Source organism: Pollachius pollachius (genome assembly GCF_949987615.1).
Source record: "Pollachius pollachius genome assembly, chromosome: 5".
Taxonomy (NCBI): domain Eukaryota; kingdom Metazoa; phylum Chordata; class Actinopteri; order Gadiformes; family Gadidae; genus Pollachius; species Pollachius pollachius.
The window spans coordinates 15,027,515-15,049,386 of record NC_136938.1 but is presented as its reverse complement, the minus strand read 5'-3'; the positions used below and the strand labels follow the sequence as shown (position 1 = coordinate 15,049,386).

Below are 21,872 nucleotides of genomic sequence, written 5' to 3'. Positions count from 1 at the left end.
TGTTTACGATTACGGTAAGATTTTGATCTATAATAAGCTTGTTTTAGTTTTCATGCGTCTGTTTCCATCAAAACCCATGTCTTGTATTACTCACAGTAAACCGTGGCTGTATGGCATGCAGACACCCACCACTAGACAGTGCTGTTGTATTTGGTGACGTGCCTCATTTCCAGCTATAAACTTCCGGTAATAACTTCCCGTGTTCTCTTTCACCAGTCCGATTCAACATGGTGGGTATCATTTCAATATCTCCACTTTACAATCCTTCTCAATCCTCATCTTTCCTCACTTAAACAAACGTATACACTCAATGAACTAGACAAAAAATATTTTTACAATCAAAAATCTGCATTAGTGATGTTCCTATACTTTATCAGTCTTGTGAAAACCTAACATTTAGCTCGGTGGTGAGCGGTGGGAATGGGCTAGCAACCAATCAAGCAATGCGCTAGAGTTCTAGCATTTAAGCTAGTGATCTTGGTGTTCCGATTGTCCTTATATAGTTAAATACATTATTACGGAAACTTCCGCAGGGTGATTCGATTTACTAATAAACAATTTAATTTTTCTATCTTAATCGGTAGTTTTCTGTACGTCGCTAAATCGTACCTAGGTGTAACGTACCCAGACAAAATCTAGTGAAATTGTCCAACATTTCAATCACGAATAAGGCTTTTATTGTGTCCTTAATATTGCAATATACTTGGAATTCATGTAATTATGTCATTGATGTCCTCACTAGGGCCGAGTCAGGACCAAGACCGTAAAGAAGGCCGCCAGGGTCATCATTGAGAAGTACTACACCCGGCTGGGCAATGACTTCCACACCAACAAAAGGGTCTGCGAGGAAATCGCCATTATCCCCAGCAAGCCTCTACGCAACAAAATTGCTGGGTAAATTGGCACCGTCTTCGTTCATTTCTTTGTCTCAGATGTGTGCCTGTCCAGTGTTTTGCTATCAGATATGGACTGTCGATTTCTGACAGCTTCCAAGGGACGGGTCCTGTAGACAGGGTCCCTTACGTGGTCTTCATAGTTTTGTATGGAAAAGGAATGCAATGGTTGAGTCTAAATTACTCTAGGCCCCCACAAGCTCATGATATTCAAGACATGGGTGAATTTTATGTTGGCAGCCAGAGTATTTGTATATTAACTCATAATATACAGGGTAGTTTTCAAAGACGGTAGCAATATGTTATGATGATCTATCACACTTCCGTCAAATGACTCTAATCCAGTTTGTTTTGCATTCTACCTTGTTTTGTGAACTGTGTGGAAGTGGCTAGTCTTACTACGTATTCCAACTTGGTTGTGATTTCCTTGCAGGGTTTCTGAAGATCTGTATTGCTTAAAATCGAACAATTTGAATAGTAGGCCTTAAATGTCTTGAATATGATTGTGACAGGTCTTTAAAATGTATTGGATTATTCAACCAATAAACAGGAATGCAAACTGGTAAAAATGTACCTTGAGCATACCCAGCTAGTGTATCGCCGGGGCTAGTGGTGTCTCCCCATCCAAAAATTGCTACTTGCTACTGTTAACGTAAATTTAATCTACTATGGGTAAATGCACTTCAACTAGATCTGGCTTGAGAACAGCGCTGCACTTGGTGCAAGAAAACGCTCAAATTAAGAACTTTGGGTTTAGATGCATTGAGTCGCGTGGGATGATGATAAAACATAAAACCACTGTAACAATCCACCAACAGGCACGAGCATATTAACCCAGATGTGGCGATGCTCGCGTCAGCATATTCGTTGAAATACATAAACCTAACCTAGTTTGTATCTTTTCGAATCTCGTGACTGTTACATTAATCTCGTGACTGTTACACTACATTAAATGCACCTACAACACTTGATTATATTGATTATTTGTAATCTTACTTAAAAGAAAAAAAAAAGAGGCACAAGCTGGATCGATCATGCTCTCCAATACAAAAGTATTATCATACGGGCTGCTGCAGGTGGTCCAATACCACAGACTACCTTAATGCACCTGTTTAGTGTAATGACAATAACATGCATTACTATTGTGGGAACATTTGGACCTCAGCTGGTTTAAGAAATATGGTTACCTGTTTTCACAATGTTTTAAAAGTCTAAAACATTTAACTTTTTTGCAAGTATGGTGGTGTAATGGGTCTTCATATGCATGCATAATAGTGTTGAGTCTTAAATGTAACTTGTTGAAACCTGCAGGAACTCTGTCCTTGGTTGTGCAAAGAACTCAGAATGGATTCAAGTTCCAATGTGTCCATTTTTTTCCCCCAGCTTTGTGACCCATTTGATGAAACGTATCCAGAGGGGCCCGGTCAGAGGAATCTCCATCAAGCTGCAGGAAGATGAGAGGGAAAGAAGGGACAACTACGTCCCAGAGGTCAGTACAGTCTGCTGCCTTGGCTCTTGCTGCCGCCCCTTGGAGATATGTATTGGTACCAGTAGTGTAGTCAGGTTTAAAGGACCCGATTGAACACACTGGTACTGAGATTGTTTTTAGATATTAACTTCCCTTGAATCTCGGAAGTAATATTATAATCCGTTATAAGATTTTGTTCACAAAACGAGCCAGGGATTACACGTTTATCACTTGGCAATGTCATGTTTTGGCAGAAGAGTATTTTAACAAATGGCTTTTCAATTTGGAAGAAAAAATCAAAATGGCCATAACAATTATTTAATGCAACTTGGAAAGTAAAGTTTTTATTACTGGAAAGTTGTATTTTTGGATCTCTTTCGCTCTATTCTAATGGCAGGCTTAATGCGTTAAACCAGTCCCTGACCCTGTAAAGTAGTTGCTTAATACAGCTGTAAAAGATAATGGAATTTTGGACAAACTAACAAATACATAATTGTGTTTGGATGATGCCTTCTACCCCATCGTTGTTGTTGGTTCACTGTACTGATTCGGTCCAATAAAAGAAAACCTATACAGTCTTCACACCTTTGTCAACAAATGCTTCATTATTTGAGTTTAAGCAAAAGGTTCCTGATGCTGAACATGCAGTTGTACATCATGTGCGTTGCCCAAGCTAACTGGTTGTGGTCACTAGGTTTCCGCTCTGGACCAGGAGCTCATTGAGGTCGACCCTGACACCAAGGAGATGCTCAAGATGCTGGTGAGTCTCAAACATGTACAGTTAAGGTTTGGCTGTGCTCACACTGCCTACTGCATACGTTTCCTCCTCCAGACCAATGGCACTAATGGACTGTATAAGCTTTTGCCTTATTGATGTTTGATATTAATCAGTTCACGTAGAGAAGGCTAAGCAATGCTGAATATTAAGACCATTCATATGTATGGATAACCATAATCTGCAGGTAATTTAACTAAAGCGTGTGTGTTTCAGGATTTCGGCGGACTTTCCAACCTTCAAGTTACCCAGCCAACTGTTGGAATGAACTTCAAAACGCCACGAGGAGTCTAGAAAATGTACCCTATTCCTTCAAATAAAGACAAATGAAAACTCTTTTGGAATTCTGTTGTCTGCTCTTGCAATAAAAGACGGTTATGAATTGATACGTTCCATTCAATACAACTTTGAATTATCAATTGGATAAAAAAAAAATCAATCTCCCACCAGAGCACTGCAGAACGAGGTAGCCTCTTCCCAGGTGTCTTGTCTCACTGTGGGAGTATGGCTTTATTAGCAAGAAGCATGCCGATGCTGTTAATCAGGGTTATGCCCCTGGATAGATATGGATACCATGACTACCGGGAGTTGGTAAGAAAGTCAGCAATTTATTGCAGTCTAGGGTGCCGCTCAAGTGTAATCTTAATTGAAATTGCACTACTCTCAACATTACTTTAGCCTAATTAAACTCATTTATAATAACCAACTCTAAATGATGTAGAATTGAAGCATTTTACCCGGTTTTTAGGTAGTGACCTTGAAATATTAAACCACTAAAACGGACTTGATAGCTTGGTCCCTCAGCTAACCAATGGATGTACAGGTGCGGTGTATTGAAATATTGCGGAAATGTTTATTTTGAATAATTCAATTTAAAAAGCACCTCATGGATTCATTCAACCAAAGTGAAAGTTATTAGTTTCAATGTAGATGATTACGGCTTACAGCTCATGAAAACACAAAATAAAGTAACTCAGATTTTGAATATCACACAACATTTACATTTAGGGCATTTAGCAGACGCTTTTATCCAAAGCGACTTACAATAAGTGCATTTGTCAGAAGTGAAACAATATATCGCTGTCGGTACAGTAAAGATGTTCATAGTACCAAGTGCAAGTATTACAATCGCTAGGCTAACCCATTCCCCGTGTAAAGCAATGATAGCAGCTACTGTAGATGCTACACAATTAAGCACCTTGAATAAGTGCAATGTACAAGTGCCAGGACGTACAACATTCAATGGTGGCTGTGCATTGGTTTCTATGCAGAGTCGAGGTGAACTCTGAACAGGTAAGTTTTGAGTATTTTGCGGAAGCTGGTGAGCGACTCTGCGATCCTGACACCGGTAGGGAGCTCGTTCCACCACTGAGGTCCCAAAACAGAAAAGTTGTGACTTTGCTGATCGACCTTTGCTTGCTCTTAGCGATGGCGGTACCAGACGTCCAGCTGAGGTACATAAGGTACACATAAGACCAGTAAAAATGTACACTGTACAAATGGCCTCTCCTTTTGCATGAATTACTGCATCATTGCGAAGTGGCATGGAGTCAATAAGCCTTTGGCCCTGCTGAGGTGCTATGGAAGCCCAGGTTGCTTCGATTACGGCCTTCAGCTCGTCTGCATTGTTGGGTCTCGGGTCTCATCTTCCTCTTGACAATACCCCATACATTTTCTATGGGATACAGATCAGGCGAGTTTGCTGGCCTATCAAGCACTGTAATCCAATTAAACCAGGTATTGGTACTTATAGCAGTGTGGGCAGGTGCAAAGTCCTACTGTAAAATGAAATCAACATCTCCATCAAGCTTGTCAGCAGAGGGAAGCATTAAGTGCTCTAAAACGTCATGATAGACAGATGGCTGTGTTGATTTTGGACTTCATACACAAACACTTCAAACACAGTGGACCAACCCCAGAAGATGACCTGGCTCCCCAAATCATCACTGACTGTGGAAACTTCACACTGGACTTCAAGCAACTTGGTTTCTGGGACTCTCCATTCTTCCTCCACACTCTGGGACCTTGATTTCCAAATCAAATGAGCAACAGACCACTGAGCGACAGAACAGTTATCTTAGCCAAGAGAACGTCAGGAATTTCTAGGTAAGAAACTTCTGACGTTGTCTCTGGTTAAGGAGTGGCTTGACACAAGGAATGCAACAGTTATAGTAGCCCATGTGGGAGCGTATCTATGTTCCCCAGGTCCTATGTTCCCCGCTTTGTATGTGACCGGGGAACATAGGACCCTGTGAGCAAATCTTTTATTTGTAGGACGGCAGGGGTAAGTACCGCCTTTTTCGCCTCTGATTCGCCTCTGATCGGTTAGAATGTCTCTCCTCCGATTGGTTATGGTTAGGGTTAGGTTTAGGGTTAACCCTTACCCTCACCCTAACCCTAACCATAACCCTAAACCTGACCCTAACCCTTTGCACACGGGGAACATAGGACCTGGGGAACATAGGGATGACCCCGCCCATGTCCTGTATGCGTCTGTGCGTGATGACTCCTGCCTCACTCCACTTCTTGTGAAGCTCCCACACATTTTTGAATGGCCTTTGCTTGACAATCCTCCCACTCCACTACAATTTCTGTTTCCATTGTCGGAGTTAGGGTTAGGGTTAGGAATGGGGGCATGTCTGACTAGCAGCATGTCGGAATGGCAGCATGTAACCCTGAATGACTAGCTTCTATTGCGAGGACCATTTGAGGCTCAGCCTCCTTGTGGATGGCGTCAATGACTGTCTTCTGCGCAACTGTCAAGTCAGCATTCTCCAATGATTATGAAACCTACTGAAACAGACTGAGAGACCACTAAAAGGCTCAGGAAACCTTTGAAGGCATTGGTTGATTTAATTAGCTGATTAGAATGGGACACCTGGAGTCTACAGTATTGAAATTATTCACAATATTCACATTTTCTGAGATACTGATTTTTTTTTATGAGCTCTAGACCATAATCATCAAGATTAATACAAATAAAGGCTTGAAATATTTCACTTTGGATGTAATGAATTAATATAATATATGAGTTTCACTTTTTAAATATAATTATGTAAATTAATGGACTTTTCCTCAATATTCTAATTTATTGAGATGCACCTGTATAAGCTTAAAGGAGAAATCTGGTGTAAAATGGATCTGGGATATGTTTGGTATGATAACGAGTTGGAATGTTCGTTTGGGAGCAAAAAAGCGCATATAAACGTATTCTTAAATTGGCTGTTTTTAGCCGATTCTACCAAAACGCTTTAAACTTGGAACGATGGGGGCATGGTAAAAACTAAACCGCTATTTTAAACCACTTACAAGGCTAGAAGTAGCCCGACACTTCTTTAGCATTATAATAAGGGTCTTACCATATACAACGAGGCATTGATAACTTTGTAAGTGTACAGATTGTTTATTAAAAAGGACATATTATACTGATGGTAGTTAACCCGTCAATGGGTGAACTACCATCAGTAGTTCACCTGTCGACGCCATCTTGTCTTTAAAGGGGACATATTATACCACCAGGTGTGAGTGTTATTAGCCTTACAACCCGTTTTGAAAATCTGCCCCATATGACATCACTAGTGGGCCTGTCCACCTAGATCTGTGCTGGATAGATGAGCAACGTTTACTTCAGTCCGCTGGGTAGGCTGGTAGACTGATCTATCCAGCACAGATCTAGGTGGACACCCCCACTAGTGATGTCATATGGGGCATATTTTCGAAACGGCTTGTAAGGCTAATCACACTCACACCTGGTGGTATAATATGTCCCCTTTAAGACTTGATAGGTAGATTGGCGAACACAGAGCTTGTGACATCCGTCAACAACACTCAAGCTCTGTGTTCGCCAATCCGCTTGTCGATACTTATACTACTAAAGAAGTGTTGGGCTACTTCTAGCCTTGTAAGTGGTTTAAAATAGCGATTTCGTTTTTACCATGAGACATGCCCCTATCGTTGGCTAAAAACAGCCAACTTAAGAATGCATCTATGCAATTTCTTTTGCTCCCAAACGAACATTCCAACTCGTTATCATACCAGACATATCCCAGATCCATTTTACACCGGATTTCTCCTTTAATGCTACGCTCACGTCTATGGACTCGTGCATTATGGGTGGTCCTACTCTGAAGTCAGTGTGTCGCCTCAGAGATCCAGCCTTTCCAGTCACGTGGTGAAAATGAACGGAGAGGCGGATACTAGTGTGGTTGACCTCGATGCCAGGGTTTTGAATCTCTGTGTGAGAGAACAGAAGGAGATCTGGGATGTAGCGGTGGATTCGTACACCGTTACATCACCTTAGAATTCAGTTTTTAATCAAAAAGGTAAATTATTGAAATGGTACAAAATAAGGTGAAACAAATGTCTAGGGATAATAAATGTTTAAATGCAAGTATATGGTTAGTGTGTGAGTGGATGCGTTGAATGTGTCTATGTTAGATGGGATGCTGCATTCCAGGGACACTCTTTAGCCCGTAACTTACGAGCTGGAACTGGGAGTACATCGATCTGGTGCGAGTTCACGGGTAGTGAGTTGCGGGTTTGCCTGCCGTTACAAGGCACTTTCACAGGTTGTGAAAACATGGGCTATGGGTTGCCTGGAACGCACCATGAGACTATATAGAGTCAACGTGTGAGGATGAGGGGAAAGAATTAGATAAAGCAAAGTGCCCATGTGAAGAGTAAATCAATAAAGTGCCTGTATGAACCGAAAAGAGTGCCCATCTGAAGGAGAGTGTAAACCGTTTTATTTCCGGCACGTTTCGGCCGGCGGGTGCGCCTAGGCCCAGCACGTACATCATATTGTGCGGTTTGGCCCAGCTCAGTTACGGCTTGTGCTTCCACCGCCGACAGTACTAAGCATCGTGACCTCATAGCAGCCCGACACAGTGTAGCCTGCTAATAAATCCAAGGAAGAAGAAGAACACGACACAATAAACAAAGACTTTTGTGCAAAATTTCATCTGTGTGAAGGATAATGGGCCAGGTGGGGTCGGCTGCGGAGAGCACCGGGGCCTCACTCAGACATGGCTCAGTCCACACAAAGTCCAGATTTTTCTGTAGCAGTTGATACAGGGGGGCAGCCATGCTGGAGAAACCCCGTACAATCCTCCTGTAGTACGAGGCCAGGCCTAGGAAGCTCTTCAGCTGCTTCTGGTTGGTGGTGGGGGGGGGCTTTGACAGTCTATGACAGCCCGCACCTTCTCCTCCATGGTGCCAATGTCAATCGGCCCTAATCCTGTGCCCCAAGAAGGTGCCCCAAGAAAATACTTCCCTCTACATAAAGTGGCATTTTCGGGGTGAGGCTTCACACCTGCAGCTCTTTTCCTCTCCAGCACCTGCCGCAGGGACCCCAAGGCAGCCTCGAAGGAGCCGCCATGCACCAAAATGTCTAGGTACACCAGGCACTGCTGACGGGGAATACTAGAAAGCACCTTGTCCATCAACCTTGCGAAGGTGGCAAAACTGAAGTCCTTGAACTGCCACAGCCCCCGTGCAGAAGGCTGTCTTGGGTCCGGCCTCTGGGAAGAGAGGTACCTGGTAATATCTGCTGCGAAGATCCAAGGAGGAGAACCAGAGGGACCCCGAAACCAAGTCCAGGGACTCGTCAATGCGTGACAGGGGTAGGAATCTTTCCTGGTGACCCTATTCCCCGGCCTTTAGTCTGAGCAGAGTCACAGTACTTCCTCCATACCACCCTCACTGCAGAAAGCGTCCCCTCATCCCCTGTCTGCGGTAGCAAGGCCAGGGCTGAGTAGCCCATGCCGCTGAAGGATGGATGTGCTTTTGAGCTGTTGCAGGGGGCCAAGATTTTCAGCAAGCTGGATCTCCGCAGTGCTTACCATCTGGTCCGAGTAAGGGAGGGGGATGAATGGAAGACTGCGTTTAATACTCCTTCAGGTCACTATGAGTATTTAGTCATGCCTTTTGGTCTCACCAACTGCCCAGCTGTGTTCCAGGGTCTGATTAATGATGTCCTGAGGGATATGCTTAACAAGTTTGTTTTTGTTTACCTAGATGACATTTTAATTTTTTTCTCCTTCGGTTTCCCAGGACTCCCAGCACGTTCGGAGTGTCCTGCAGCGCCTTTTGGAGAACCAACTGTTCGTTAAAGTGGAGAAATGTGAATTTCGCAAGGAGACTGTTTCCTTCCTGGGGTAAGTCATCACAGCAGGAGGCGTCCAGATGGATGGTCCGAAGGTAAAAGCAGTCCCCGATTGGGAGCGTCCAACGTCTAGGCGGGAGCTACAAAGATTCCTGGGATTTGCTAACTTCTACCGGCGATTCATCCACAACTATGGTTCAGTGGCTGCTCCCCTAACCGCTCTAACCTCCCCCAGGTTGAAATTCTCTTGGCACCAGCTGCCGAAGCAGCGTTCAACGACCTGAAGAGTCGGTTCACATCGGCCCCGACCTTGAGCCAACCTGACCCTGACCATCAATTTATCGTTGAGGTGAATGCCTCTGATGTTGGGGTGGGTGCTATTCTCTCTCAGAAGTCTGGGGCAGATCAGAAGATCCACCCCTGTGCATTCTACTCCCACAAACTCACCCCCACTGAACGCAATTACGACATTGGGGACAGAGAGCTATTGGCAGTAAAATTGGCCCTAGAGGAGTGGCGTCACTGGCTGGAGGGAGCTAAGGAGCCATTTTTAGTTTGGACGGATCATAAGAATCTGGAGTATCTCCGTTCGGCTAAACGTTTAAACCCCAGACAATCTCGTTGGTCTCTGTTTTTCTCCCGTTTTAACTTTTGTCTGTCCTACCGACCTGGCTCCAAGAATGGTAAACCGGATGCCCTGTCTCGTCAGTTCCCAGATTCGGATCCTGCTCCTGCACCTAGCACCGTCCTGTCTCCACAGTGCCTCATAGGAGCTGCTAGATGGGATATTGAGACCATTGTCCGCACAGCCCTGTCTGGTGAGTCCGGCCCCAGGGCTTGCCCTCCTAACCTTCTTTTTGTACCACAATCCGTCCGCCCCCAGGTCCTGCAATGGGGTCACTCATCCAAGCTGGCCTCCTGCCCTCCGCCGCATCCACCCCACCTTCCATGTGTCCTGTGTCAAGCCCTTCCGGGGTAGGCATCTGGGTCCCAACCCCGACCCCAAACCCCCCCCACCCCCCAGACTCGTTGATGGGTCTGAGGTTTACACTGTTCGCCGCCTGCTCGATGTCCGCCGTTGGGGTCGGGGCCACCAGTACCTGGTGGACTGGGAGGGCTACGGCCCCGAAGAGAGGAGCTGGGTCCCTGCCCGGAACATTGTTGACCCCTCGCTCATCAAAGACTTTCACCGTCAGCACCCTGCTCCTTCCACGGTCAACGCCAGGAGGCGTTGGTAGAGGAGGGGGTACTGTCAGGATTCTCGTATGGACTGTTGTTTTTGTCTCCCCCTACCTGTTGTTTCTCTGTTCACCTGTCTCTCATTGGGTATTGATTGGTGGAGTATTTGAACACTGCCCTTTCTGTTCACTTTGTCAGATCGTCACGGTATGTACTGTTTGCTACCTGCCACGTGAGTGAGACTAGCGTGAAGATCTTTAAAGAGAAGCTATAGTTTACTGTTCTTCCCGGTTATGAACCCTGCCTGTTTTGGACTAAGTCTTCTGCCTATCGGTTTTGGATCTCTTGCCCGTACCTGTCCGTCTGTATGTCTGCCTGCCTGCCTGCCTGTTTACGAACCCTGCCTGTACCTGGAAACTGATCTGCCTGCTGGACAGTTTGGGAATAAATCCTTTTTTGATCTGCAATTGATTCCCGCTCTGAGTCGTGACAGGTAGACGTAGATCACGAAAGTACTTACTCTGAGATTGGCTTTAGTAGTTACTTCTAACTATTTGAAACAATAGAATATGTAGCCAAATGAGACCATTGTATTTTGATGGTTACCTCGTTTGTATCACCACCCACCATTTTTGTCTGGATACATATCATATGATATCACATGAATGACTCACAGATCATGAAAAGCGCAAAACACATGTTTGATGTACTGACTATGTATCAATGAAAGTGATTGATAGCATACACGGTTTAAAGGAGAATTTCACCGGTGGAGAATAGTAACATAAATTTCTAATTTGATGACTTCTTCACCGAGAAAATGCAGACAATGACTTTTTGGTGCTTGTGGATTGAAGACGACTCCCACAATGCCAATCAGCGTTCACTCCCTGAGGAGAAGTGATTGTTGCCGTTTGCGGACTCCGGGAGCTCTATTGTCGAACTGTGTTATTATCTAATCTATCACTATTATCTAGTGTCGAGGAAACAATAACGCTCACGCTTGTGTTGCCTATTTCGTTCTATATTATTGCCTGACATAAAATCTGATTTATTTGTTTAAAGCGCAATTAATAGGCCTATACCATGGTTTCTCAATGGGGGCGGTACCGCCCCCTGGGGGGCATTCGCACAACCTAGGGGGGCGCTGGGAACGAGATTTTTTTTTCATTTGTTGGGGGGATTTTAAACTTTAATGGTTTTCAAATTTTTTTGTGAAAAAAAAGGCTGTCTGAAATAAATAGCCTGTTTTCATTTATTGGTTTCTAACCCATCTACCGTCTCAGCTACTTTTTACTGTCTATGCGCAGTGTAACAGTGGTCATACAGCGCGGTTCGGTCCTGCACACGCCCGGACTCCCGTTCAGCTATCGTCATGATCTGTGGCGGACTCAGAGTATTTGAAGGGCAGGGTTGAAAAAATTAAAAGGGCACATTCTTGCTCTAGAGGGCACATGTCATAATTTATTGTATGAAGGGGCACCAGAGGGCACCCAATATTTTTTTCACATGTAAAGGGCAGCCAATAAGGCACTTTCTCTCGTATTCGCCGCTCTTGAGGGCACTTTTTCAACCATGGAGGCACAAGGGGGGGACTTCCTTCCCCCCCCGCGGGTTAACAGTTCAATAACCAACACAACACAATCAAACATGGGCGATGAAAAAAAATACAACTAATTTTGTTTCATAGCCCGTTTTCCTCCTTCCTCTTGCTGTTGTTAGGTTCCAGCTGCTCTGAGCGTAGTCTCCACGAAAAGAACGTTGAATTTCAAATATAAAAAAAATATATAGGCCTAATTAGGCCTCTGCGTGCGATCTGTTTTCGCGGTGCCCGCGTTGCCCGGGCCGCGGTGCCCGTAGTTCCAGGGCTGCGGTGCCCGCGTTGCCTGGGCCGCTGTCAGGGTGTCGCGGGAGTGCCGTGGCCGCGCTCGCGCTCACGATGCCCGCGGTTCACGGCCGCGGTGCCCATGGTTCCCGGGCCATTCATTCATTCGTTCACGGGGCACGGCGGGAGTCGCGGGAGTGCCCGCGCCGCGGTCACGGTGAATGAATGTTCAATCCAACCATTTCTTCCTCAACTCTTCTTTCCTGGCCAATGGATCTCTCTCTCGCTCTCTCTCTCTCTCTCTCTCTCTCTCTCTCTCTCTCTCTCTCTCTCTCTCTCTCTCTCTCTCTCTCTCTCTCTCTCTCTCTCTCTCTCTGATACATTTGCATGTCATGAATATTCATTAATATTTATATATTTTTTCACCAAAACCGACTCAAGAGGGCATTCATTGCTATTAGTGACCACCGCAAAATCAATGAAAAACGATGCAATGACACCTTTAAGCAATATAACACGAGTGTGAGTGGGGCTGTTAGTTTATTTAATGTTTTTTATGGGGGGGGGGGGGGGCGCCAGAGGATCAGGGTAAGGTCAGGGGGGCGTTTGAAACCCAAATACCCACAGTATTTGGGTTGTTTCAGACGGACAGCGAAAGACACAATGATATCAGCATTGATGTTTTCAGTTTAACGTTCAATGTTTCCCGTTAAACTTCCTAATCGCAATAGGTCATCGAGATCCGATTTATTTTTATTTCAACAAGCCCGTGTTTAATTCATGCTGTCATAGAGAACTAGTGGCACCCATGTTTTTTTTCAAGGAGACTTTATTCTCAAGAAATCTCTGTATAACATTACAAACCAGGCAGGTGTCCGCCCACTCACAGCTAGACCCGGTCTGCAGAGATATCGTACTGAACATACTTTTTCTTTGGTGCCATTACTTTGAATTGTAGAATTCATTTTTTATAAAAAAAATAATATGTTATAAGAACACAGGAAAAACACCTATTGGTCAACGGCTAACTAACTAGTAAAGCCTCTTATCGCAGAGGGCCCATTCGCAATCAGGGGTCCCTGGGCATGTAGATCCTGGCTTGCATCTACTCATTCTGATGTCCAACACATCTCTAACAAATCTCACAAGCAAACAAGCTCAAATATAGTTCAACGGTACAATTCACTTTATTGCACTTACATTTTCATTTCAAACAATAATGGATGGGATCTGTAAGCGCTTAATTGGCTGTTAAAAGCAAACACAAACTCTGCAAACACTGGTACACTGTAAAACAGTGTCTGTAAAGGTGTCAAATAAACCCTATTTACACTTGCCACTGTAGGAATACAATCAATAAATTCACCCTTTGAAAGCTTCTTCCAGTCACGCAATTGAGTTTCTCTTCAGTATGATAGCTCAATAACGAAATGGGAAACAAGATGTAACACCAACCCATTCATTTTTGGTTTCTGGCCAAGACTGTGCTGTCGCCCCCAAGAAGTTTTGCTATAACAAAGTAGGACTGGTGGATCAGAGAATCATACCAATCCAGAAGGTTCACAGCTCTGAAGCACAGGGACATCATGGGAGAGGTCCAGTACAGGCCGTGCGGGCCATGCTAGGTTTGCCTGATATGCTGCGGGTCAATCCCAAAGACCTTTCATGGACCCCAAGTTGGGTTGGGGTAGACAAGAGGGGGTGAGGCTGGGTAGTCAATCAATTTCAAAGTGCAGATTCACCATGGAGCTTGGCCTCATATTCTTCAGAATTAGAAAGAATACATTGGATAAAAAACATACAGCCAGCAAATTAAATAGTTAAATAAAACCAAAATGTAAAACAATGTCAAAGGATGTACGAATATAAATAAAACCACATGAAAAATAAAGTTTAAGGGATATAGTAAATAAAATGAAATCACCTTGAAAACAATAATGCAACGTTCCAAAAAGGGGATAGACCCATCAAAATGCTAGGGTAGGCTGTAAAGAAGTGCATAAAGGTAGGATACAGCTGTCAATTGAATATGCTTCTTTATGTAATTTGAGGCCCAGAGATGAGAAGCCAATTGATATTTGTTAACTGAAGGAATGACCAGGAGACCAGTGTCAAGAGAGCGTAGAGGGTGTATATGGTATAATAAGCTCAGCTAAGTAATTTGGTGCAAGTCCATGCAAGGCCTTAGAACTTATGTTGATTATTTTAAGGGAATATTTATAAGGGCTCTCCTGGAGAAGTAATCCATGCATTTAACACCAAAAATCACCCCTTACAATAGGGGAAAATGGGATGAATAAACCCTGAATCATTAGTCCAGTGAGTATTCCAGGTTTTGAATTATATATCTGAAGACCCAGTTGTCACAACCATCTTGGCTCAAGCGACTGCATTATTTCAGACTCACAACCAGCTTTGAGTGTTTTTTTAAAAAGGTGCCCTTAAAATTAGACTTTATGAAACGTAAAATGCTGCACCTAAAATCCCACAGTCCATAGAGGTTGGTTAATGTAATCACAAGAATACTGTGACAAATCTGCCAACAAGCAATGGTTAATCAAAAAAGTGGTACTGAAATCTGGTCTGACCTATGGAATATCTTTCTTGGTCTTTTTAACAAAGTCTCACATGGTACCCGTCAGCTTACTAGCGCCATGTAGATTGTATAATGCACTAATACTTTTAGTACTGCCTCTGCAAAACAGGGTCCCTTAATAATCATTGGGACCCTGTACAAGTCATCGTTGCTGTGATGTACTAAAACCTAGACCTACCGAACCCAGTTGCTATGAATTCAACTTGTTGTCATAAAGTTTAGACCTTGAAATGAAAATAATCCGGTAACACTTTAAGGTGCCATAATAGCAAACTAGTCATTACCTAACCCTTTGTTAATGTTAATTGTTACTTTATCTATTTGGCACAAGTTTGTTTTTTCATCATTGTTTGCATAACCCTAACCCAACCCTAACCAAAACACACAGCCCTAACCAGCGACACTCTGGTCAGTGAAAAACTATTCACTTGTGCCAAATAGATATTTTAGTAATTAAATATTACCAAAGGGTTAAGTAATGACTAGTTTGCCATTTATGGCACCTTATTATATAGTGCTACCAATAATCCTTTTGTAATTACAAATTGCGTTTTAAGTTTGAGAAAGCGGCTGCAAGCTATGCTCAGCTTTCTCCTTTGAGTCTGTAAAAGGTTATTTTGTCACCAATGCACAAAAACATAATACAAATTAAAGACTTGAGAACAGTGGGGAAGTTACACAATGCAAGTTCAATAAGATTGCAGAAGCAGAGTAATGCTTAAACACCTTTATTGTGCCCATTCAGAACATACTCCACACAACTATAAGTAGCGTTGAACTTGGCAGACCACAATGAGGTAGACTTTCAAAATACGCTAAAAAGCAACTGGGCTTTAGACAACTAGCTCAGCATGTCAAACTGAATAAAGAAAAGACTGTCTTTGGCACACAGCTCATTATGAATTTACATCCAAATGGAACAAGTGGGTGGTTATGAAAGTACAGGGTTGATGAGTCATAGTAAGGTCTACTCAAGCCATAGGTACACTTAAAGCAAAGTGGAAGTTCTTACAATCAACAGGAAACAAACAGCCACTGTAATCTAGGCGTGTGCCCAAGACTGCCAGTCCCTCTGCTGATGTACAAAAAGTGATTAAAAACCACTGCGACCCCTCCTTAAGTGCAAATTAAAGTAAGATCCAAAGTAGATTTGTTTTTAAAATGATGGAACGCCAGTTGAAGTTGTCCAGCAAATGTTACACTTGATCTACTCTAGTATACTTCCGGTTAAATAACGTCGACCAACACATCAAGGGTAAAGAACTACTTCAACATGTGTCCATTAACGAGAACTTTGGAGAGAAAGGCTATGAAAACCACCAACTGCCAGAGAAATGCACGGGTGGAGAAAACTGAAAAGGGGAAAAATTAAAAAGCCGCCTGGTAGAATTCTGTTCAAAATTTCCATGTCATGACTTAAAACCGTTTGTGTACAAATTAGTAAAAAACTGCGTAAAAATGTCTGAAATGCGACTGGTTAAATGAAGCCGAACTCATCTCCCAAAGTAAAAAACACCAGTTGGCTTGCACAGGAAAAACAGCAACCAACTGGGGGTGAAAAAAAAAAAAAAAATGAAGAAAAGAAAAGTAAAGGCACTGTATGGCATCTGCCAATGAGACTTGCGCGGTCGCTCTTCCAATATGCAACACATGTAAATTAAGAAAAAAAGGCATTTAGTCTTCTGAACCCTGGGCTGGTTCCCATTTTCCGCCTGGCCACAAGTCTGGGAAACTGCATAAGAGTGAAGGTCACTGTGCAACTGTGAACAAGTAAACAGCAAAAATGTAGCAAGTGCAATAGTGAACATTTCCAGTGTTCTCCCCAGTGCCTGGTGGGAGTGCCGTGGTGCCCTCACAGCGTGAAGGCGTCTGGCACTCGTGCTCTGCTCGGCAGGCAGCTTCACCCTTTGTGCGGGCCACTTCTCTGGCCGCCGTCTGCACTCATGGGCTGTATCATCTAGCTTGAGTCCCTGTTCTTCTGGTTTCGCATTAGGGGCCGGTGGTTACTCAGGATGTCCATGGAGTGCTGCCAGTGCCAGCAAGCACGACAGTAGTACTTGAAGCAGGCCTACATACACAGACACATCAGGATAAGGGATGAGCAATATTTCAAGTACATACAATAAACATAGGTGTCCCATAACATTGATATGGTGTTTCTAGTAAATAGAAGATTGATCAGGCCAGTAGTTTAGCCTACTACCAATGTAGTAGATAAATGTAGCACTTTACTAAAATGAAGATTCATTCTCACTGACCTGGTCTCTGCAGAAGAAGGGACCGGCCTGGCGACTGCACACCTGACACATGGAATCTTCCAGGTAGGGGTCGATCTGGACCTGGCCAAGACATATTGGCAGCAATGAGAGAGTACAAGTTCAAATTGCTTCCCTGCACAACAGTCGAAAGATTCTAGCTTACCTTCTTGGTGAATTTGGGTGTTTTTATTTCAACAAATGCAGCGCATACAGCTTTGAGATAACTGCGTTGGTTGTTAAATGTGACACGCCCAGAGCCTGTCAAAGAGTTGTGGGGTTCAAATTAAACAGTTGTGATTTGGACAATAAGCACATTATACACTTCTTGCACACATTAGAAGAGCCATGAAGATTTATACAATTCAATTATACGGGCAGACACCAAGCGGTAATTTTGGCTGAACACCATTTTCTTTTGGGGGGGGGGGGGGGGTGGGCAACATTACCTATGGGGTACTTATGCTTGTCTGTGTCGATGCCAGCATACATAACCCCACCAAACAGGTCGTTCATGATGCTGGCGAGGGCCTCGGCGTTCAGCATGCCATGCAGGGCACCCACAAACACAGTCTTGCTGGGATCCAGACGCTGGGAGGGGCTGCGCACGTAGTTGCTGTCCGAGATGACCCATGGGATCACTTGTACCTGAAGCCCCAGAAAAAAAACAAAAACGGTAGACATTCAAACCGGTAGACACAATAGAACACAACCATGGGTTAAACAGCCAACCAAATGGGTGGTATTGCATATCCATCTAACAAAGAAAAAAAACATATGCGCAATAGCTCACATCCTTGCATCGCATCCTGCGGCTGGACATCTTAAAGTAGTACTCCCCGTTGTCCTCTGGCTGGAGCAGGTCCTGGGTGCAGGCCTGGAGAAGGGCCCTCACAGACTTCTCATTCTCAAATACCAGGTAAACGTAACCTGCCAAGGAAAGCAGGAGTGTTACAGTACAAAAGCAATCAGCATATATACTGCTTTGCAAAAGTCAACGGTATTTGTAAAACAATTACTGAACAGAAAAGATTTAATCTGTCTGTACGCCTTGAGTGGTATTCTAGGGTACCACATGGACAGACAGCAAGGTGTTTCATGCAAATCTGATGCCAATCAGAGTATTATTTTCCATTGGTTGGCAGCGCACAAGTTTAGACTATCTTTGAACCATCAGCATGCAGTGTGCTCACCATGGTGCCACCTCTGACCCAGGAAGTAAAAAACATAGCCTACCAGCCTGCTGTTACCTTTGGGCATATTACCTTTAGGAGGGCAGCGAGGGTGCTTGCCATCCTTACCCGGCCACTCCACACTCAGAGGGCCGTAGCCACTGAACGTGTTGATCAAGCCAGCTGATAGGGAGAGAAAGGGGGGGGGGCAGTGGGCTTCAATAAGCTCGTTTGAATGATATTGGATGCAAAAAATTTGTGTCCAGGGTGGCATGCAAATTGATTCATGCAATCCATTTTAAAAATCAAATCTTGGACCACAATTTTAATTAAAATGTTAATATAGGCATGAATGGAAACAAATTGACTTGTTCAATGAGCATGTAGTCAGTGTTAACGTGACTTACCATTGAAATGTTATTAATTACAGATATAGAAATAAGACAAACAAAATTAACATGCCAATAGACTGCATGACCAATCCCTGAATGCATAGTTGGTTACATTTAGTAACTTCTTAGATTACAACTAGACTAAATGGTATGTTCTGGCCAGTGTTTTACCTTCAGTGATGTCCCAGGGCACTCCTCCGAGGAAGACCTTGCAGGAGAACAGTGGGTTCTTGTTGTTTCTGGGAGGCAGCTGTCCGCTCCAGGTGAAAGTGGCCTCATTCACCGCTGACAAGAAAACACTTTTTTAAAACCCCAAAAAAATCCCCAAAAAAAACTAGCACAAAGCATTCTTGTTCAGAACGCCTATAACAAAATAAACAGCAGCACTTCAGAGACAATCTATGGTTAATGACAGGTTCTAGCAATTTCCCTTTCTGACCTAAATTGCCCTTGAAGAAATTCCTTCCAATAATCTAACTTTTGTATGGCAAGGGAGATCCCGTTGCACCCATTTTGTTTGGCGTCGCGGATCGGTTTCAATGTGGTTCATTTTTATGGCTGATCCAGTTTACCAGCAGCCTGTCTGTGCAGACGAGCCTCCCTTTCGATGCTGAAGGTCTCATCAGGCTGGTCCAGCAGATCCAGGCCAGGCCAGAGGGAGCCGGTGGGCCAGCGGCGGGACAAGGCTGAGCCAGGACTGGTGCTGGGGGGCGGAGTCAGAGGAGAGCAGCTGTCCTGGTGTTCCAGGCGAGAGCTGAGGCGCAGCGGTTCCTTCTGCATGCTGGACATGAGGTAGGGTGGTAGGGGAGGAGAGATCCTCAGCGTGGACTGTGGGGACATGAGGAAAATCATTCTCCAGCGCGGCAAGTGGATGCAATGTTACATTTTTAAAAAGATTTATTATTGGACTGGCAGCTTGGTATGACATCCACCAAGCATAGCTAGCACCAGAACAAATATCCCTAGGGGGAAACCATTAAGAAAGACGTGAGGAAAAGCAGTCCATACCAGCAGGTCACAGACTCTCTCTGAGCCAGAGCTGAAGCCACTGGTCTCAGAGTCGGCGGGGCTGCTTGAACGCGAGTCCAGGAAGGATCGGGAGTCCAGGCGACTGGCTATGCGGGCCATGCCAGGGAACTTGTCCAGGAAGTCTGCAGGCGTGCCCATTGCCTCACTGGGATGGTAACCCAGGGGCTTACCCAGGATGTTACCTAGGGGACTGTTGAACATGCCCAGCACTGGAGTGGACAATGACAAAGCATTTACAGACTGGAATAACAATGACTGACCAAAATCCCCTCCGCTTCCCTGAGAAATAGCACTGCAGGGTTAGCCTACGCAATTTTAGCAGCACTAGCAGTTGCCAAACAAATTGCCCTGAAAAAATCTCAAATTACAATTTCAGACAACGTTGATTTTTGAAACTATATACAAATCATGAGCAGTACAATTCAAACTAAAGTTACCAACCACCATCAGTTGGTAACCAAATGCTAACAAATAAACAAAAGCAATATTCAGCTGATGGCAGTATTCAATTGGCTGCCCCACTTAGCAGACCCCTATTAGATTTCTCTCAATGTCTTGTTTTTATGGGTAAACTGTTACAACCATAGCCCCACAAAATGGGTCAGGGCAACAATGGTGCAGAGTAGCTATTAAAAGTGCTGGCATTTTCCTTAAAGACAAAAGCGCAGGTTGGCATACGCAAATACCATTATAATCTAGTGTGTGTGTATACACACACACACACACACACACACACACACACACACTAAATAGAAGCTGGCTATACAATGAATAGGTTACCCTTCATTCAGCATTCAAACAACCACAGAATTATACAACACAAGTTCAACAAGGCACACCTAATAAATACCGAAGATTATGCTAGTGCCGGTGTGTATGAAAGAATACAAAGAAAAAAGTTTCAAATTCAATGCTGTGCCTAATGGCAAGTGCTGTAGCTCAATACTTAGAAACATAATCAAAAACTGTTTGAGCAATGCACCAGCAAGTAACCTTGGCATTTGAGAATCTTATCAGTTATGATCCAGCAACTCAATTAGCCTGTTGCCATGTTTTCCCCAAGCCACCTCCACTGCCAAAGATGCAGCAGAGCAAAACTGCCACATCATCCTCCCCAGCGACGCTGGTGCCAGTTCTCACAGACTGACACGAGGACAAGAGCCACATACTTTAAATACTGCTGGCAACATTCGATACCATGAAGACCAATCACAAAGGCAGCTTCTGAGCAAGTCCTTTACAATGGAGGCATGGATATTTCACAATAAATAAATACATCCACTTTAGGTTATGCCTTCTTCAACCACAAGCCTATCCTCACATCTATGGAACATGATGACAAATCAATAGTTACTGTAAAGTTGTGGTACTTGCCAGTGGGTGAGCTGCTGTGGCCCTGTGAAGAAACAGTGGTGTGCGTGTCGGTCTCCTGGCTGCTCCAGGGACGATCCCAGCTGGACAGGCTGAGAGATTGGAGCCCCAGGCCCAGGTCAGAGACATCCGGAAGGCCCCTTGATGTTGAGGACATGTCCTGGGAGAGAGACATGCCACTTCCACCACCACAGTTGGGGAATAGCATCCTGCTGCCAACTGCAGCCAGCTCTCTGTCTTTCCCGTCTGAGGTTCAGTTCAGAGATAAACACAGCGAGAAACAAGTGTTAAGACATTGAGAGCTGTATGCCGTTCTATTCTACATTCAAATTTCAAGAGTTCTACGACAGACGTCTGCGAGGCTGCCCCGTGTAAAATGATGTCCTGCTGCGATTGGTGAAGAGCAGTCCTTCCCGGCTGGTGAAGCCAACCTTCCGCCTCTGTGCCTGGAGAGACTGACCGGCATCTCTGTCTGAATCACTGACCCACCTAGCAGCATGTGACAGGGCTGCTGATGCACTCACACCCCCATGCTAATGACATCAGCCTCCCACCCATACACACACCTCCCTAATTTCCTCTCCTAACTAATGAAAAATATCCGTCTATCGTTTCTGTTGGCCGGTACAGGCACTGCCGCTTTGGTCGAGCACAGCACATCTCAGAGTCAGCAGAAGAGCGCTACTGCCATGGTGGCTGCTGCTGCCTCCTACAGTTTGTCGAGCCCTGCTTCCTGAGTGAGCTGGCAAAAAAATAAAAAAGGATACGAGTGGGTGGGGGCAGCTTGGCTGAGCTAGTGTAGCTTAGAGAAAGG

The 21,872-nt window shown here is 44.4% G+C and overlaps 2 protein-coding genes across 3 annotated transcripts; one reads left to right on the top strand and one right to left on the bottom strand.

Moving 5' to 3' along the window:
* Nucleotides 1-199: 199 nt before the first annotated feature.
* On the top strand, nt 200-3,472 carry LOC307075724 (small ribosomal subunit protein eS17). Its single transcript, XM_079736404.1, has 5 exons — nt 200-230; nt 743-894; nt 2,277-2,382; nt 3,056-3,121; nt 3,353-3,472. The coding sequence occupies exons 1-5, from the start codon at nt 228-230 to the stop codon at nt 3,428-3,430; spliced, it is 405 nt and encodes a 134-aa protein (XP_079592530.1). The 5' UTR covers nt 200-227; the 3' UTR covers nt 3,431-3,472.
* Nucleotides 3,473-15,616: 12,144 nt separating this feature from the next.
* Nucleotides 15,617-21,380, bottom strand: cpeb1b (cytoplasmic polyadenylation element binding protein 1b). Of its 2 annotated transcripts, none has more exons than XM_079737392.1 (10): nt 21,062-21,380; nt 19,667-19,896; nt 19,231-19,486; nt 18,830-18,943; nt 18,345-18,449; nt 17,888-18,024; nt 17,544-17,742; nt 17,261-17,355; nt 17,098-17,178; nt 15,617-16,907 (listed from the first exon to the last, which is right to left on the bottom strand). In XM_079737392.1, the coding sequence occupies exons 1-10, from the start codon at nt 21,264-21,266 to the stop codon at nt 16,797-16,799; spliced, it is 1,533 nt and encodes a 510-aa protein (XP_079593518.1). In that variant the 5' UTR covers nt 21,267-21,380; the 3' UTR covers nt 15,617-16,796. The 2 variants fall into 2 exon arrangements, with proteins under 2 accessions (XP_079593518.1, XP_079593519.1); XM_079737393.1 differs by having other exon boundaries at nt 18,360-18,449.
* Nucleotides 21,381-21,872: the final 492 nt, after the last annotated feature.

What these genes read in the sequence shown, in the direction of transcription:
- LOC307075724 (XM_079736404.1), top strand. An exon ending in CTACGCAACAAAATTGCTGG is followed by an intron (nt 895 to 2,276) that starts GTAAATTGGCAC and finishes TTTTTCCCCCAG; the next exon opens with CTTTGTGACCCATTTGATGA. An exon ending in GGGACAACTACGTCCCAGAG is followed by an intron (nt 2,383 to 3,055) that starts GTCAGTACAGTC and finishes TGTGGTCACTAG; the next exon opens with GTTTCCGCTCTGGACCAGGA.
- cpeb1b (XM_079737392.1), bottom strand. Translation starts at nt 21,266, where the DNA reads ATGCTATTCCCCAACTGTGGTGGTGGAAGTGGCATGTCTCTCTCCCAG. An exon ending in TCTGCACAGACAGGCTGCTG is followed by an intron (nt 18,944 to 19,230) that starts GTAAACTGGATC and finishes TTTTCTTGTCAG; the next exon opens with CGGTGAATGAGGCCACTTTC. An exon ending in CAAGCATAAGTACCCCATAG is followed by an intron (nt 17,356 to 17,543) that starts GTAATGTTGCCC and finishes ACTCTTTGACAG; the next exon opens with GCTCTGGGCGTGTCACATTT.